Source organism: Anopheles bellator, chromosome 1, assembly GCF_943735745.2.
Source record: "Anopheles bellator chromosome 1, idAnoBellAS_SP24_06.2, whole genome shotgun sequence".
NCBI lineage: Eukaryota > Metazoa > Arthropoda > Insecta > Diptera > Culicidae > Anopheles > Anopheles bellator.
Genome location: NC_071285.1, coordinates 44,287,433 through 44,303,951, shown reverse-complemented (window position 1 = coordinate 44,303,951; position 16,519 = coordinate 44,287,433). Strand labels below are relative to the sequence as shown.

The 16,519-nt window shown below is 45.8% G+C and overlaps 1 protein-coding gene across 1 annotated transcript in view; it reads right to left on the bottom strand.

Annotated features, from left to right (window-relative positions):
- Positions 1 to 1,408: 1,408 nt before the first annotated feature.
- Positions 1,409 to 16,519, bottom strand: part of LOC131215686 (tyrosine-protein kinase Dnt) — a 40,135-nt gene continuing 25,024 nt past the window's right edge. The window contains exons 7-12 of the mRNA XM_058210077.1: positions 16,168 to 16,369; positions 15,021 to 15,180; positions 13,150 to 13,299; positions 11,391 to 11,607; positions 9,387 to 9,466; positions 1,409 to 1,520 (exon numbers count right to left, since the gene is read on the bottom strand). Of these exons, the coding sequence (XP_058066060.1) occupies positions 1,409 to 1,520; positions 9,387 to 9,466; positions 11,391 to 11,607; positions 13,150 to 13,299; positions 15,021 to 15,180; positions 16,168 to 16,369 (921 nt within the window). The remainder of the gene's footprint in view (positions 1,521 to 9,386; positions 9,467 to 11,390; positions 11,608 to 13,149; positions 13,300 to 15,020; positions 15,181 to 16,167; positions 16,370 to 16,519) is intronic.

Here is a 16,519-nt window from a genome sequence, read left to right as displayed (position 1 = left end):
TCGAGAAAGAGGCGCGAGTTTGGAGCGAGAGTAGCAAACGATTCGTTAGCGTAGAAAGTTGCCATGCCGGCCATTTTCGGGACGGACCGAGCAGACCCTTGACTGGCGAGCCAAATTAGGAAGATGAAAACAAATTGCACCACACGAGGCAAGAAGAACGCGAAGGACGAAGCACCGGTCGGTCGTAAAATGCAGCTAACAGGAAAGCCGGAAAGTCTCAGAAGCAGAAGTAGGAGCAGCAGCACCAATGCTGGGCACATTTGTCAAGCAGCCTCTCACTTTCCAACATACATTCGTCGGCTTGCTCTATCTCTCTCTCTCTCTCTCTCTCTCTCTCTCTGTCTCGCTCTGTTTGACCCCTATTCAACGATTCAACTCGACCTCGGAATCCTTTGGCAGGCGTGTGTCCTTAACGGGCAAAAGAAAAAAGGACAAGCCAAAACCGAGAGCTTCGCTGCGTTCCGAGATCGTCCATTTTCTCGTCCCTTTCGGCGGCGAGCGTGCCGTGGTTGCGCCTCCCCACTCTCTCTTATGCGCCCATACGCGGAATGGCCGCCCATCGCATGGCCACGATCAAGATTTATAAAAAATGTAACTATAACAAAATATACAAATTTGTTCGTTTGTTTGTTTCTAATTTATGCTCCCTATGCTCTGTCGTGCCATTTGTTTACTCTCTTTCTCTCGCTTTGTGCTTTTTTGTGGTTGTTTTCGGAGTGTGGTTTTAACTTTATTTTGATTTTATGCTGTTTACTGTTTTTTTCCTATTACCCTTTCGATCGGCTCAAGTGGCCTTCACTCGTGTGCCTTCGCCCGGCTTCGGTCACTTTTTCGCTTTGTTCCGTGGCACTTTCACCGCAGTGCCACACACTGTTGCCTATGTTTCTAACTGCTTCCGGTTTCGTTTGTAGATTTTTGCCTCCTTCCCCGTCGCTTTACCCGTCGGCCGCAATAAATACGCAAATACGTAGATCCTTCAACACGGCACCCGGCTGAGTGTTCCGTCTTCTCGTTTGCTTCTTTTTCCGTCAATCGAACCACATCTTAATATTGCAAATCGGTCCGAACACGGTCTGGGTGCAGCATGGATTCAGGACACATTCCGTTTTTGTGGGCGAGGTCCTTCCGCAGACAGCGGATTGCACAAATGGTCACTTCCCGTCGCGCTCTCATGTGCATCGATTTAGTCACGTTCCGAGGATTGCAGCTGGGTCCCGCGAACTGACGCGGTAACAAAAACGGTCGGCGCGAACGGTCCCGATTTTCATCCGGCGTGGTCGGTGTGCACATTTTCTCACATTTTCCGTGACACGGACAGCGTTTCGTGTGCAGCGTCGGTTGGTCGAACGGGTTGGTCGAAGTGCTGAGAGCGGTACCATCGCGGTCCCTAACATTGCGGCCGCTCCCTCTAAATGTACTTGCCGAGGTCGTCATGAAAATCGTGCAAATAGGCAATTAGCTGCGGGAACGAGGGCCGCTGCTTGTAGTCGGCCAGCCAGCAACAGGACATTACGGTGTAGCTGCGAAATAGAAGTGGAACGAAATGGATGGGCGTTTAGGAGGAGCGAAAAAATCCGGAATCCGTCGGGGGGGGGGTCCGGCTCGTTAGAATTCTTGATCGATTCTGACCGCCGGAAGGCGGAACCCCGCACACACACACATACACACGCGCCCACCGGTTCGAGGTTCTAAATGAATGGGAAATGTTTTTGAACTTTTTCGCACTCATTTGCATACCGTGGTGGCCGCGGGCTTTGAGGCCTCGGGACTCGTCCGCCATGTCGGCCATTTAATAACGAAATGACATTTTGGTTCGGGAGAACATTTTAATTTTAAATTATTAACGTGTTGAATTTTTCAACCGCCAGTTTGAACGAACTGTGGCCTGCCGGGCACAAGGACCGAGGACGAAATCAATAATTCTACCGCCGTTCGTTCGGAGTTTAATTAAAATCATTAGAAAGAAGGGAAAACGCTGAACGTTGGAAATGCCTTTTCTTTGTCTTGTGTTTATTGAGCAATTTTTGTGGGACTTCAACAAATTTGCAGGAAGCTGCGGAGCTTTTTTTATTAAGGTTTTTCAGGAATGATGGTGGAAATCATCAGTGGTATGCGAATTTTCGATAAGTTGATCGATAAGTAAACTTAGGATGGTGAAAGAAAGTATTAAACCACGGAAAAAGTCAAATTAAACGTTAAAGTTGTCTATGCAGCGGGACAATAATGTTCCGAGATGAATGGTGTCAAATAGGCTACTTTTTCGGATTTAAATATTTTAATTGGGATAAATTGAAGACATTTTCCTTATTTGTAGAAATCTTTGTTCTAGAATATGTTGCACATCACCCGTAACTGGTCAGGAAGGCGATCTTTTGATGTTACGGTCTTTGTGGGGAATGGTTAACGTAACATTGTTTCTTTGGCGGTATTTAATAACTTTTCAATCATTCTAAGGGACGCTATAAGATCGGTTTATTGGCAGTAGTACGTTATTGTCCAAATAAACAAAAACATTTAGCAAATGTCATGCTATTTAAGTAACTTTTTAAAATCATATTCACAATCCGTCAATTGTATAAAATTAAACAAATGTTGCTACTCTTCGGAAGACATAGCTTCGATCAAGGAGCTATCGAACAATTGTACAACAATACAACAACTATGTTTATTGGCCATTTTAATAACACTATTATAAAAGTCATTGCTATGCGAGGCCTCGTCAAAAATTGACCGTCATTATTGACCATACAGTAATAAAGACCAGAAATGTTGTGGAATCTTAATTTTTATACTCTCAATCGTTATCTAAAAGCATGTTAATTAGCGTAGAAGCAACGGGACCTTTAGAATGGAACATTATAAATCCCTATCTACGAATTTTATCAAAATGCTTATATTAAAACCAAATATTCTAATCCACTGCATTATGACTGTTTCCAAAAAACTAATCCGACAAGTCAATTTATGTAACGCCAATTCACTCCCATTCGTAACGCAACAGGAGAGGAAAGCCTCGCTGCAGTCAACAGTGTGACCGAATCCGAGAGACTCAGTCACCAATAAATCATTTACGATGATACTGCAGCTGCCAACGCGTAGACCACAACTGCTTATTGTTATCACAATTATGGCTGGATTAGGGCGGTGTGGGCATGAAGTGACAATGACTAAACGGGCAGACATTGAAATAATGACTTCTAATAATCATAAGCAAGTATGTGGTGCCCCCGAGTGTAGTCTTACGGCATCCGAATGGTGACTGCTTGCCGAAGCCATAAAAGGACACCATTTGCGCTATTACTCACCACGGCTAAGGCGCCCACGTCACGGTTTCTCCGTGAAACCGCACAGAAAACAGAGGAAAAAATTAAATCAAATGACATCCGGAGCGCGAACAGCAGATGGGTCAATTTTTCGGCCACCATCGCCGCTCGGCACATCAAGAACGGGCTCCAGCGAACGAGCTAAAATTTATGAACTCGGCCGCCGGCGACTAAACTCCATTAAATCCGCCTTCGGCCGTCCAAATGTCGCTGTCCAGCGGACCAGCTGCGGGGTGTGCCCGATGCGGCTCGATAATTGAATTAATAAATCTAAAGTGATTAATTTGTCTTTCAATTAGCCATTGCTTTTATTGCGTCGCTGCCACTACGCGACAGCACCCAACCACCCGAGAGCCCCACCAGCATCCAGCAGGGATGCTGGCACCAGCATCCAGCAGGGATGCTGGAATGGCTGGATGTCCTTTTCCGCGTGCTATTGTTTGTTTACTTTCGTTTTTTTCCGGAATTTATTTAACTCGATTGTGACGGGGAGCCTGGCGGGTGGCCATTTGGCAGTCTTGGGCAGCCAAACGGCTTGAAATTATGCGCCTCGCTTCAATTGACATGAAATGATCTGAAAAGACGCCTGCCGGCGACGCCTTGCCGGGCAGGGAGTAATCTTTTATGCGGCCATCACCAACAGTAGCCAGTGGCCCTCGCTGATCCACGGAGCGAGCGGGGCGAATTGAAAACCCCGCACGACAACTACTAAAAGGACATGGCTGAGCATGAAGCTTGCGTTCTTTGTCGCTGCAAAGATTATCTCCGTCGCATCGCTTGATGGCGGCAAAAGTTACTTTCGCCACCGAAAAATATGATGCCACTGTTTAAGCATTCATTATTCAGTCGACTCCACTCTGCATAAAGCGGTAAACAATGGTCACAAAACTTAACTCCGGAGTCGAAGAAGGGTCACCAGGCTGTGGGGGGCCACCGGGTGCCGGGAACATCCGAGATAGCAAAGGATTACTTTGGTAGACGGATTGGTCGTTCGGCGTTGTTGCTGAGATGTTTGTCGCTTTGGTCGCTTTCTTTCCCGGCCCGTGAGCATCGTGAACATCTGCAAGATCGCGGCTGGGGCCACCGGAACTGGAAGATAATGGACAAAGTTGAAACCGTGCCCACCGTGGCAGTACAAAAAAAAAACGACGGAGGGTGGCAAATTATTGCAGCTTAATGTTTTGTTAATTTTATGCCAACGTACTTTGAGTGCGGCCCGGCGTTTCAACGGCGGATGTTTACTTTGCGTACGTGAGGCCGGTTTGGGCGGCCCAATGGGAGCGCCGTGATGGGAAATCGAAAAGCTGCTTCCATTCTGGAGTGGCTCGGGAAACCATCTGTTGGGTTTCTCTCTCTCTTGCTTGGGAGGTGCAATTTGTTGCTTGAAAAATTCGCCCGATCCACTTTTAATCCGCACGCCAAAGTGTGGAATGCTGTCAAAGTGTTTGCTTCCCGGACTAATTCATTAGCTGCGCGCCGATAAAGTTATCTCCGAGCGCTGGCAGTTCAATGAATAATTAATGTTTCATGTAACTGGTTTGTTATTGATTTGGTGGCTAATGAAAGTTGGAATCAAGGCTGTCACGACAAGAAGAATTCCAAGCAATGTTCTAATGGACATTCAATTAAGCGCACGCAAATATCTTCATTCCTATTGATTTTCTTGCAAATTACTGGTTGCATGGTACTGGTGCAGAGTTACGATTTAGTTATTATATCTAAAAAGCTATAAATATTCAGCGTCCAGCTAGGTCTCCGCGAAAACATTCAGTAAACTGTTGACTAGTTCGTTCCGTGAAACTGTTCTTTCGAGCCGTTCTAAACGTAACCAACCGTAATCGAACATCTGTTTGAAACGACTTGAACTACTTTGAAGATCAGAGCTATGTTAATGCATTGCGATGCATTAAGCATCAGTTGGTCTCATACTATAGGCGTAACTTTCTGCTGCATATCGCATTAAAGTTATAAAAACTTAAACAGAAAACTTTACGTCAGGTATATAAGCTGCATGACTACAGACTCTAGGTCGTTCTGCTGATTCGCGTTGTGTCTAAGTGTTGTTCTTTTCGGTCTCCATTGTGTCTATAAGGTGCCAGGCTACGCAGTTTGTTGATTCTGTTTATGACATGAAAAAATAAATTAAAATAAATTAAAAAATAAATAAATAAATGAATAAGTAAACTGAAATCAATTGAAAAAAATATTTAAAAAGGGATATAAAAAATGTAAAAAAGCGGGACAGCTTACATCCAGTTCGAGTAACCAGTTGATCAAATTTTACAATGCAATGGGTTTACTTAATGGTTTACTCATATAATTAAGAATTTCATAACGTATATTAATGGTTAACAAATAGCATGGATGTTTTACATGGATACAGAATTAAAAGGACTATCAAACCGAAATCTGTAAAGTGTTATGGTCTTAGGTTTTAACATGGACAACAAAACGTATCATACGACGTAACAGCAGATTATTCACACGAAATTCATAAACCAATCTGGTCTCGATTTTTGTACCCAAACATCATCGATTGGAAGGATAAAAGAACCCTCACAAAACCACCACCCAGCCTCACAAATCGCAAAGTTGCTCACAAATGGCGCCCAACTTTACAGTTTATGTTGATGTACAGCACAGCGCACGGGCCACTACTTTCTGTCCACCATTTCCCGTCCCTTACGGACACCACACCACAAATTGACGACACTTTTTGGCAGTAAACTTTGCAAAGTTAGGAACAGAAAAAACGGGACTTCGTACGTCTCTCTTACGATCCGGGTTTTTTCCCCACAGATCACGGACGAAAGGAAGTCGAAAATCATCCCCCATTACAATCCCGAGCCTGAAAGTGCCGCACGGCGCTTTGGCGGCCCCTCTTATCGGCATCATTTGCCGTTTGCCTCTCGGGCAAAAAAAAAAGAGTAAAAGTTGAATTATTCAACGCCATTAGCCTGTACGCGATGGCCGGCCGGCGAAATTTTACATCCGCGAACACCGTGAAGTCGCCGAAGACCGCGAAGTTGCTGCTGCGTTTGAAGTTGTCGTCCCGGTGCGGTGGCCGCTCGGGGATAGTTTAATGGGTTTTTATGTTTCGCGACGCGACGAATACGATCGTTTGTTTGTTTTTATTCGCACCGCACCGCGCGGAGAAGTTGGCAATGTTTATTTTTTGTATGTTTTCGTGGGGACCTCCACCGTTGGGTCCCACTGGCAATGGCCGGGGTGAAAAGTCACAAACGATAATGTTTCTCCGGCGCGCGCGCGAACCGTGCGGGGATATGGCATAAATGAGCATTAAATTTGTGTCGGTCCGTGTCTCTCGGCAGTGAGGCGAAAGTGAGGTCGATAAGGCTGCTCCCCATCATGGGAATGGGCTGGGTGCGGCCAAGGGCCCTTGATAGAGATCTTCGCGATGGCAATCGTTTCCGGTACGCAGTGAAGAAGTTCCAACAGAAGTGGCCTGGGAAGCGGTGCAGTTGTTATGCTCTCGGTGCTGCTCCGGAGTCCGTGACCACCACAGTTCGAGTTCCAACGGGTTGTGGGTATGCAAATATTGCGACAAGCAGCATCCGACGTTGTCAGTTGTGTAAGCCAACAATGGGGAGCCTCGAGAGGAAAAAACACGGTTCTGGGTCCACCACCTATTGGACCGACCGAACAATAATAAACCGAGACACGTTGCCGATGATGGCCTGGCCAGGGATGCTGTTTTTGGGTAAATATTTGTGCAGACCATTGTTGGGGCAACTATTAATATCTTGTTCGGCGAACAGCGACGACGACGACGACGACGGCGGTGGCCGTTTGTTTGTTTGTTTCGTGTAGGCAAAAACGTGGGCAGCATAAGATGGCGGGCACACGTGTGCTGCGTTCTCGTCTCGGTGTCGCGCTTTCGCGCCTCCGGGCCCGGTCCGGTAATTTTATTCATAAACACCTAGAGGGCTGTCCGGGCGTGTGTGAAGCATTTTTACGGCCGTGCAATGACGGTTTATGGCGGGTACATAAACTGCAGCTTTACAACCAGCCCTGGTGGGGGGGTAGGGCTACTTTCCACCGGCCACACAGGGTCGGTCTGGATCGACACAAATCAGTGGCAGCTTTTCCCGGCCACGATCCTGTTCGCGGATAACGTTTAACGGCGACAATTTGATCATTTGCACCTTTATGCGCTCATGCTTGGCCGATGCGCCTTACAAATTGTCCTCCACGGTGTGCTTTCGCGCGGCGCACGGAGCACGTTTTACGGTCCGCAGACATTAGGCCACATCATCATGTGAGTGCGAGTGGCACTTCGCCTCCGTCTCGGCGGGAGCAACTCGATTATGGGCGGAATCCTGCTTGGGAATCGAATATGCGAAACAGAAGCTAAAGGTGGCACGCGGAACTTAAACGACATTTTTTGTTTCAAACAACCCAAAGCAATTTGTTTCGAAATTTTCTCGACTCAGCAAAAAGCGAACGATAAACACTTTACGGCATGTTGTAAGCGATTTTTATGACGCGCTTTTTATGGGCCAGGGCGCCCAATTCGCGAAACGGAACTCGCGTTAACCCGATGAGGGGCGAAAAATTAATTCCGACCAATTTCGCTGATGAATTGGGCGATGGCGCGGGACCCGTGCGGCGTCCCGTGCCGTGTGTTATTATTTTTGTTTTATTATCAGCCCGTTAGATTTTGATAATTTTTGGAACTGTCTGCAGCGAGCTTGACTGGAGCGACATTAGGTGCATGTGTTACACGACCTGACAGCATTTTTTGGACCGTGACCACCCTCAGAGAGGTAAATTTTCAATACAAAGTAAATGTGCGAAAGAATTTTCTTCGATCGAACCGAAGTTCAACCGGCCACGAAGAATCGAGTTAATGAAAGCTTGCGAAACACGAACAGCCTTGGTACTTTATCACTTCAAGTGTTAAAGAACTTCCCTTGAGCGAAAGAGCACAATAAAATCTTTGTCTTCCGCGATTATTGAATTGATTTATATTCAGTTATTTCATGTTCAACTAATGGATCTCAAGGCTTGATTAGCTTTAAATCCAAACATAAGACAATCTTAAAACTAGGTGAAGCACATATCAAAAAGTGACAATGAGCAAAGTTAATGACAAACAAGGGAAATGTAACCAAATAAATCAAAAAGGATTGTCAAAAGGACAACTGACATCGGACGCCTTTCGGCCTTCCGCTTAGGTGCAGATAGGACTTAGCTAAAAGAAAAGGAGCACAAATGCCAGCCGGTCACTGTTTCAACACAAACATGTTATTTCGAAACAGCTTTATGCAGAGGATAAAAAATAAAATGGGTCTCATTAGTATTTACGGAAAATAAAACATAAATGTGCTACTTTGAAGGGAAGCTTTGGGATTTTTAGGAATTGATTTTGAGGTCATCAGAAGTCAATCCTCGCATCCGCAACATGTCGAAATATACAGCTTAACGAGCGGATTATTACTAGCTGATTCTTTATTTGAATCAATTAATGTTGTGATGTAATTCCCTACAAAAAATGAACAATTGTGTCTCTTTTTCATTTAGAAATGAAACGTGTATACTCTTTACAATCAACTTAGAAAGATTCAATACAAAAACCAAGGAACTATTTGATGCTTTTAAAGAATAAATTAAAAGAAAATGGATAAAATATTTAAAAACTACGATAAAACTATAAGAGAAAGATGGCTTAATCGAAAATGAACCATGCCATTTATAAATCCAATTAAAATTACAACCGATCTGAAGCGGAATGTAGCGGATGGTAACACGGTAAGATAGTGAAAAGTAAGCAGTTAACAAAGTTTTGTCTTTTAGCCGAAATTTATCCAAAACCGCTTTTTAATTTAGCGATAAAGCCTTAGTGACAAACCCACACCTTAAATAATGAATCTGCAATAATACTCATCGTTACAGTGAACATGATGAGGGTCAAAAGCAGAATTGCTGCAAGATGAGTATTTGTGTCCCAACATTCACCCAAACTGTACAAGGAAGCCTCACCATATAATAGATAATTTATGTTGCATCATCGCAAAAGGGGTCGCAAAAGCATATACTTACAACTCGTCCGGACAGTTGACTGGCTGCGCTAACCGATACCCATCCCGCAGATAAGCCGATAACTCGAAACAGTCCACTTCCTGCGAACAGAGAGAGAGAGAGAGAGAGAAAGGAACAGAGTGGGACGTTAGAGAGCATCATAATCCATTCCATTACCACTATTAAATGGGTATTCGCCATCCTTCAATTGCTTCCCCGGCAGAGACGTGTGGCCACGCCGGCGTTACAACAAATGATCACCCCGAAGGACGAGGGGACAACGTTTTGCAACGAACGAAGGCGAGCGCATTAAGCGCGCCCGCTCGTCCAGAACGGGACACACGTTAAGTGAGTGCGAAAAGCAAATAAAACTCACGCAAAAAGGGGTGAACCGGGGCCGTGGCAGCAAAATCCGGACACACAACCGAGGGAGGAACCGAAGAGAGGATCAAAGACAATGAAATAATTTAGTCCGTCCGGGCCAATCCAGGCCAGTGAGTGGAGGGCTCAGCTCAGCACCCGAAAAAAATGCGTCACATTTATGTTCCGGGCCGTGTTCCGTGTTCCTTGATCACGGAACAGGGAACAGGGCCAGGCTGTTTGCAATTATGTTGCACGAAACGGGGCCGAAAGACGCGCTGGGATAATAAAGGACCAAAATGGACCCAATAAGAGGAGCAAAAAAAACAATAGACCCCGAAGGATGGGATGCTTCTAATAACAAAAGAAAATGGTTGCGAGAAAAAAGAAAAGCCGCAGGGCGAACGGCAAACGGCAAAGAAGCTGCGCCGTGCGCCTGGCCCACACACTTCCGGGAAGCATCGCGGGCAGGATTCGGGAGCGAATTCCTTCGTGTAATGAGCTGCGTAATGGAAGGGCAGCATGTTGCTAGAATTTGTTCTCTTAAATTTGTTGCCGTTTTTGGGGTGCGCACTAAACGACGGGATCATCCGTGGCGGTGGCCGCTGCTTCAGATCCGTTACGGGAGGACATAACATAAGACACACACTCTAGCGTCGAGGCCACAGGCCCGGATTTACGAACGGCTTGAGATTGCAGACTAAACACAATGCAATTGTGCCGGAAGCCGGAAACGAACGCCGATGGTTATGATTATTGTTGCGCATTAAAGCAAAGTGACGCTCGTCGGAGCACTCGGTCCGCTGATGAGCAACTGACAACCGATTTTCCATGCGGGCCCTATATCCTTTATCCAAGAACCCGTGGCCACCCATGGGTTACGGACGGAATCAATTTAATTAATTGTCCGCCATTTATTATTAATTCATAATCAATGTAATGTGCGTGTGGGACGCTCGAAGGCGGCTTCAAAGGCGGCCAGTCCGCGAGGGTCCTTCTCCTTCCGTGGGTTGCGGGACGGAAATTTATCGCCGGACAGCGCCGGGCGGTTTACTGTTTATTTTCGTTACGCCACTCTCGGTCCAATATTGGGTCGTCCCTTTTTCGTGGTGCGCCCGATGAAGATGAGAAAAGCATGTCGCTTCTCTTGAGGTATGTCCTTCACGGTGGCCGCTGTCCGTTCGTCGGCTCGCCATGTGGGGGGATGGTTCGAAATTACAGTCATCGAACGATGGCGGCGGCAGCGGAAGTAGGTCAACACATCGCCATCATCGTCAGCGGGCGCTAATGTTGGGGCCGGAAATCGTTGTTTGACCTGTCGGTTTGTCCGTCGTTCCGTGTCACTCTCGATGCGTTCGCGACGTGTTAAGAATGTGTGTCCCGGTTCAGCGGGGAATCTCCATTTTTCGGCCGGGGTGTTGGGTGACGAAATCATAAATAAACAGACGGCCGTAGGCGGGCCATTAACGAATAGGGAAGGCCCCACGGGTTTGACGGGTTCGAGCAAATATAATATTTTAATGCACACAGCGCAGCGCAGGGCTAGCGAAGGATGATTGTGATTGATGTAATGCCATAATGGCGAAATGAGTCACGCGCGGGCGGTCGGGTGGCTCGGAAAAGGACCCTTGGGGATCTCGCGCTTTGAGGACCGGCAGCACTTACCTCGAATGGCATGGCGGCCAGGGTCGCCAGCTCCCAGAGCAGCACACCGAGGCTCCAGATGTCGCTCGACGCGGTGAAGAACTTCTTCTCGAGCGTCTCCAGCGCCATCCACTTGACGGGCCGGTTCTCGTTGTCCCCCAGACAGTGATAATCGCTGGGAAAGACGTCACGCGACAGCGCGTTATCACAAACACGAACGTTCAGCTCAACGTCCAGGCTGATGACGGAAGAGAGAGAAAGACAGGACACAGATTTGCATCGTTAATGCTATGATTCGTTTTTCGACACCAAGGACACGGTTTCCATTTCAATTTATATCGAAAACATGGGAAAATACGTCGCATACTGGAAGGTTGCATGTTTCGAAAGGAACATAACAAGATTTACCGAAAATGACACTAAAACTGCTGTTTGGTTTCAATGCAGAGCTTATTCTGGGTACCGATAGATGGGATTTGATTGCGAACTATCGTCTAAGTTGCCTCGTCTAAGGTTTTAGAATAAAATAAAAAACAGCTTAAGGGTAGTCATTATCAAATAAAAATATTTATAAAAGCATTAATATTGTAAAAGTTATTTAATAGCAACAGTCACAAAGAAAGATGAAAGAAAGCATAAAGTGTCACATAAAGGACAAATGGACATGTAAAAATATGTTGATGGATTATGTTATGGTTATGTTTTTTTTAAGAAATATTGGACATTGGCTTTTGAAATCGTCTCTAAATATCTTTTTTTAGTCTTTTGGACAGAGCCTAACATTTCGATTTCATATCAGGTCTGTAAGTTCCAGTTGTCCAGTTGATGTTTTAAATGTGGCTAGCAGGCGTCTACGCATTTCTTCGATTTGATATGTTTTAACATACAAAATATCATTTTCTTTATTTGACTTTAAACTTTAAAAACATAATAGTGTCATTCTCCAAAAATAAAGTATTTTGGTATGTGAGCGATGGTTTCGGCAATTCTAATGTCATGATTTTAATCTGAAGGAAAGGTTCAATTGCAGAATTTGTTGGTTGCAGATCTATCCCTAACACAATTTGGGATTTTCATGAAAATTTAGTGTTTTCTTCATCGAAAAAACCGGAAAATTTCTATACAGATTAATTCTATTCTTATGCTTATTCCAGATTAATAGTACATAGCTCGGGTCTTAGAACTTTGGGATTAGTTTAGTCTGATTTAAAACAAACTCAAAATGTTAACATTGTAGTGCAATGATGCACAAGAAGCAATAGTCAAGATTATTATTTTTATCAGAACGAAACAGATGACCGAAATCGTTAATAAAACAATTCGTTTTAACAACTTAACCCAAGCGACACTAAATCCATGTTCCTTTACTGGCTATCATGCTATGTGTCACGTGGAAACAACCAAACTTAGTTGCTGTCCGTGATAACAGTCCAATTAGATTACCGGTGGCCCGCTTTACGGCACGTCCGGATGTTGTTTACACTACAAAGTTTGTGAAAAATAATCCAAAAAAGCTCCGTCACCACGAATCGACAGCAGCGTGTCGTTAATACGAAGGCGACCTGCGACGAACGACGACTCACGGTACACAAGAGTAATGTTGCCACTGCTCCTGACAGTGCCACTGCTCGGCATCGGCCGCCGGCGGGCGTGATTTTATTCGTCCAGTCTACGCCACGCCAACGAAATGATGGCGATGTTTATGCGCTCCATCTTCCCGGGCATGGCGTTAAATGATATCGTCGTCGCGGCGGTGGCGGCGGTCTCGACTACTACTTACACACAGTTCCGGGTGGCGATGTCCTTGTGCAGCACGCCGAGCGAGTGAAGGTGGGAGATGCCACGGGCCACCTGCAGCCCGAACTCCACCAGCTGTCGGGTGCTGAGCTGCGAATTTTGAATTCCAATCTCCCGGCAGCTCTGCAGGTATCTGGAACGGAGGGACCGGGAACAGAGGGACAGATTGTCAGTAGATTGGTTTTAAATTTATGGTGATTTGCTTTTGAGGTTTGGTTTGCCAAAACGGGCGACTATCGGGCATTAGCAGTGCGGGATGTTACGGATCGCCGGGATGCTGTTTGGATGGGCCTACGCCTACGGCCTACGGTCTGGTCTGGAGGACCGAGCGCCGGAAAAAAAGCAGGATAATCCTTGGGAACGAAAAGCGTAATATGGAAAACAGCGGCCGAATGTGATGTTTTTCCTAGTGCCTAGCCTTAGGCCAGATGGTCACCATGCCATTATCTGGGGTTCCCTAGGTTGACGATTGCCGTGGTTGTGGTTTCTTTGCTTCTTTGACACAGTTTTCCAAAAATTTAATAAATAACAGCCCAGATGTGTTGATATTATTTTCTAATTTAACTAAAATAACCCAAGTTTGGGGATTCTTTTGGCTCAATGCGGTTCTATCTTTCATAGTCGAAAAAGGATTTGGGCCCCTAATATCCTGTTTTATCAATTTTAGTGGAACATGGTTCAAATTTTACATCCCCATTCACCCCGTTTTATTTATTTTTACTTGTTGTTTTCTCTATCGAGATGAAACGAAACTCCAAGAAGGAGCACAGAAAGGTATCGATGGCAAAGGGTGAAAAATGTAAGAAGCTTTTCGGCCCGTTCGAAGAATGTTCCCCATCGTAACATTCCACCGAGGGTACAATTTCTCCGGTGTGTATAGTGGCATCAACACGAAAAAGGATACTAAACAAACATCGGCATGTTGTGGCATGTCCAAACTGGGACTGCTACAAATGGAAGCCCCGGTGCGCCTGGTCATGCCAAAGCCTTGCCGGCTGCTTCTGGGTTCTGGGAAAATTTGCGAAACGTTACACTTGTCCTTGGGTCGTGGCTGCGATCCTTGGCCGGCGCATCCTGACGAAGGATGGTACAGATTTTTCTGATATTCGATAGCGCACCGGCAATATCAACCCAACCCAGACCTTTATTGGCCCACCGGGGCAATGGGTGGGCACGTTGCTAAATGTCTATTTGATAAATGGCAGCCTCGGTTGCCGCCGGTAAAAAGGATTCGTGGCTTTTTCCTCCCTCGAAAGGAGGACATTCATGCACACAAAATGGAGCGAAAAGTGAATACATTTCCGTTCCCTGGTGCCGGAAGCGCCACCGACGAGGCCGAGAGGAGGATGACATTTTGTTTGCAGCCGGCAGCGACTCCGCATGCTGCAGGTGGTTTTTGGTGGTGGCAGAAAGGTTCTTTTTACCCCGGCGAGACCCAAGAAAGGCGCTGTCTTGGAGACTTTTCGTGACCACGGCGTCTTTGGTCACGGTGGTGGCAGAAATGGTGGTACCATTTGGAGAAAGGACCCCAAAACCGAAAGGACGAGAGGCGAATGAAAAAAAAAAAAGAGAACACAGAAAGGCACAACTGTCATGCGATGTTTATTCAGGAAGTGATCCCACTTTTTGTGGGTTGCCCGCTTTGCCGGGGCAAGCTGTGTATTGCAAACGCGCCGTGTTCGTGACTCTGTGATTCGGGGTGCGAGGCAATGTCCAACACACAATCACGGTGGAGACGCCCCGGCCCGTCGGTCTGATAGCGGGCCACCGAAAGCCTCCGCCGAAAACCCAACCCTCGAAGCTGGCGAAGGAAGTAAATAAATCTTCTCGGCTACGGGACATTGTTTTACTTACAGTTTGAGATTTCCCTTCGCCGCCAGCGGGTAGGCCACCTTCGGGGGTCCCGAAAGTTCCGTAACCGCAGCGACGGGGAACAGGATGTTGGGGTGCGAGATACCGCACAGGGTGGAGCCCTCCGACAGCAGATACGCCACCTGGCTCAGCGAGGCACCGTCTGCGGGCAAGAGATTGAGATTTTTGGAGATTATCAAAAATGTGGAAGTTCCCATCGTCCAGCCTTCGGTGGTCGATTTGGAATTCGGTTCGAGTGGTGCTCGATCCAACATTAAGAAGAAAGCTAAATATGCTATTGTAACCTAAGAAAACCGGAAACCAACTGTAAAATGTAGGATGAAATTACAATCGAATAAGAATTCAAATGAAACAAAGAAGGAAATTATAATGAAGAGGAGTAACCATGTAACAATGGCTAGCATAGTAGGATTTCTTCATTGAACTATCGATTAGCAATAAAATAATTTACAAACAAAATTAATCGCACGAAGAAGCGTTCATGTACATTGAAGGTTTACAAAACAGATAGAAAACATAGAAACGAAAGCTAAACTGATTAGTGATTTTAATACAATCGTTATGAAATACGATCGAATAAAAACCTAAATTAATTAAGCATAATACCACTTTGAATCAAAACACAACAGCTAACTAAAGACAATTCAAAAGACATAAATAAAGAAGCAATCAATGTTCTTTTTCGAAACCTAGAAACGGAAAAAAGGAAAAAAATTTTGATTATTTATTTACTTATTAAGTCCACGGATCACAAGATCCGGTTGGTACTTAATACTAACCATAAAAAGACCTTAAACAATACAAAAGTCGAACAGTAACAAACAGCAGAGCAAAAGATGAAGTAACGAGACGTAACAACTCAAAACAAAGGCAAACAAAGTAAAGAGCCTTTTCTAGCAAAGGCATATTGAAATAAACATACTTAACATACTAACTAGTAGATTCGAGTTCAAATGAAAATACAAGAACATTCGCCAAAATAAAGGTGGGAAAAGATTCTGGCATGTCGTTTGCATGTCGATTAACCGACTAATCGGCTGTCGCACAATAATTCGCTCTTTCTGCTGAACGTCTCAAGTACGGGGCATGGCCGCCCACAGTCAGATTCACGCCCTCGCCCAACACTCACCGACGACGGTTTTGATGAGGACGTCTCGCGTTTCGCCCAACGGATGGTGCAGGATGCCACTGTAGATCCGACCGTACGTTCCCTCCTGGACGAGCTGCTGGCAGAGGATGGTGCCGGGCGAGACGGCGATGCGCCGCAGCTTGTCCTTCGGATTCGAGCCGTTGCTGTGGATGCTCCGGGCCGGCGTCGATAGGCTGTAGACCTGCGGTGGCGAAAGAAATGAAGGCATTAACGTCTGACTGGGCCGACAAGATTCGACGACAAGATGTCTTCTGCCCGAGAGCCCGGGGATTTGTGTGCCGCAAAATCAGATCCGTACAACGTACAGTGCCAATGCCCGCCAACGCTAAGC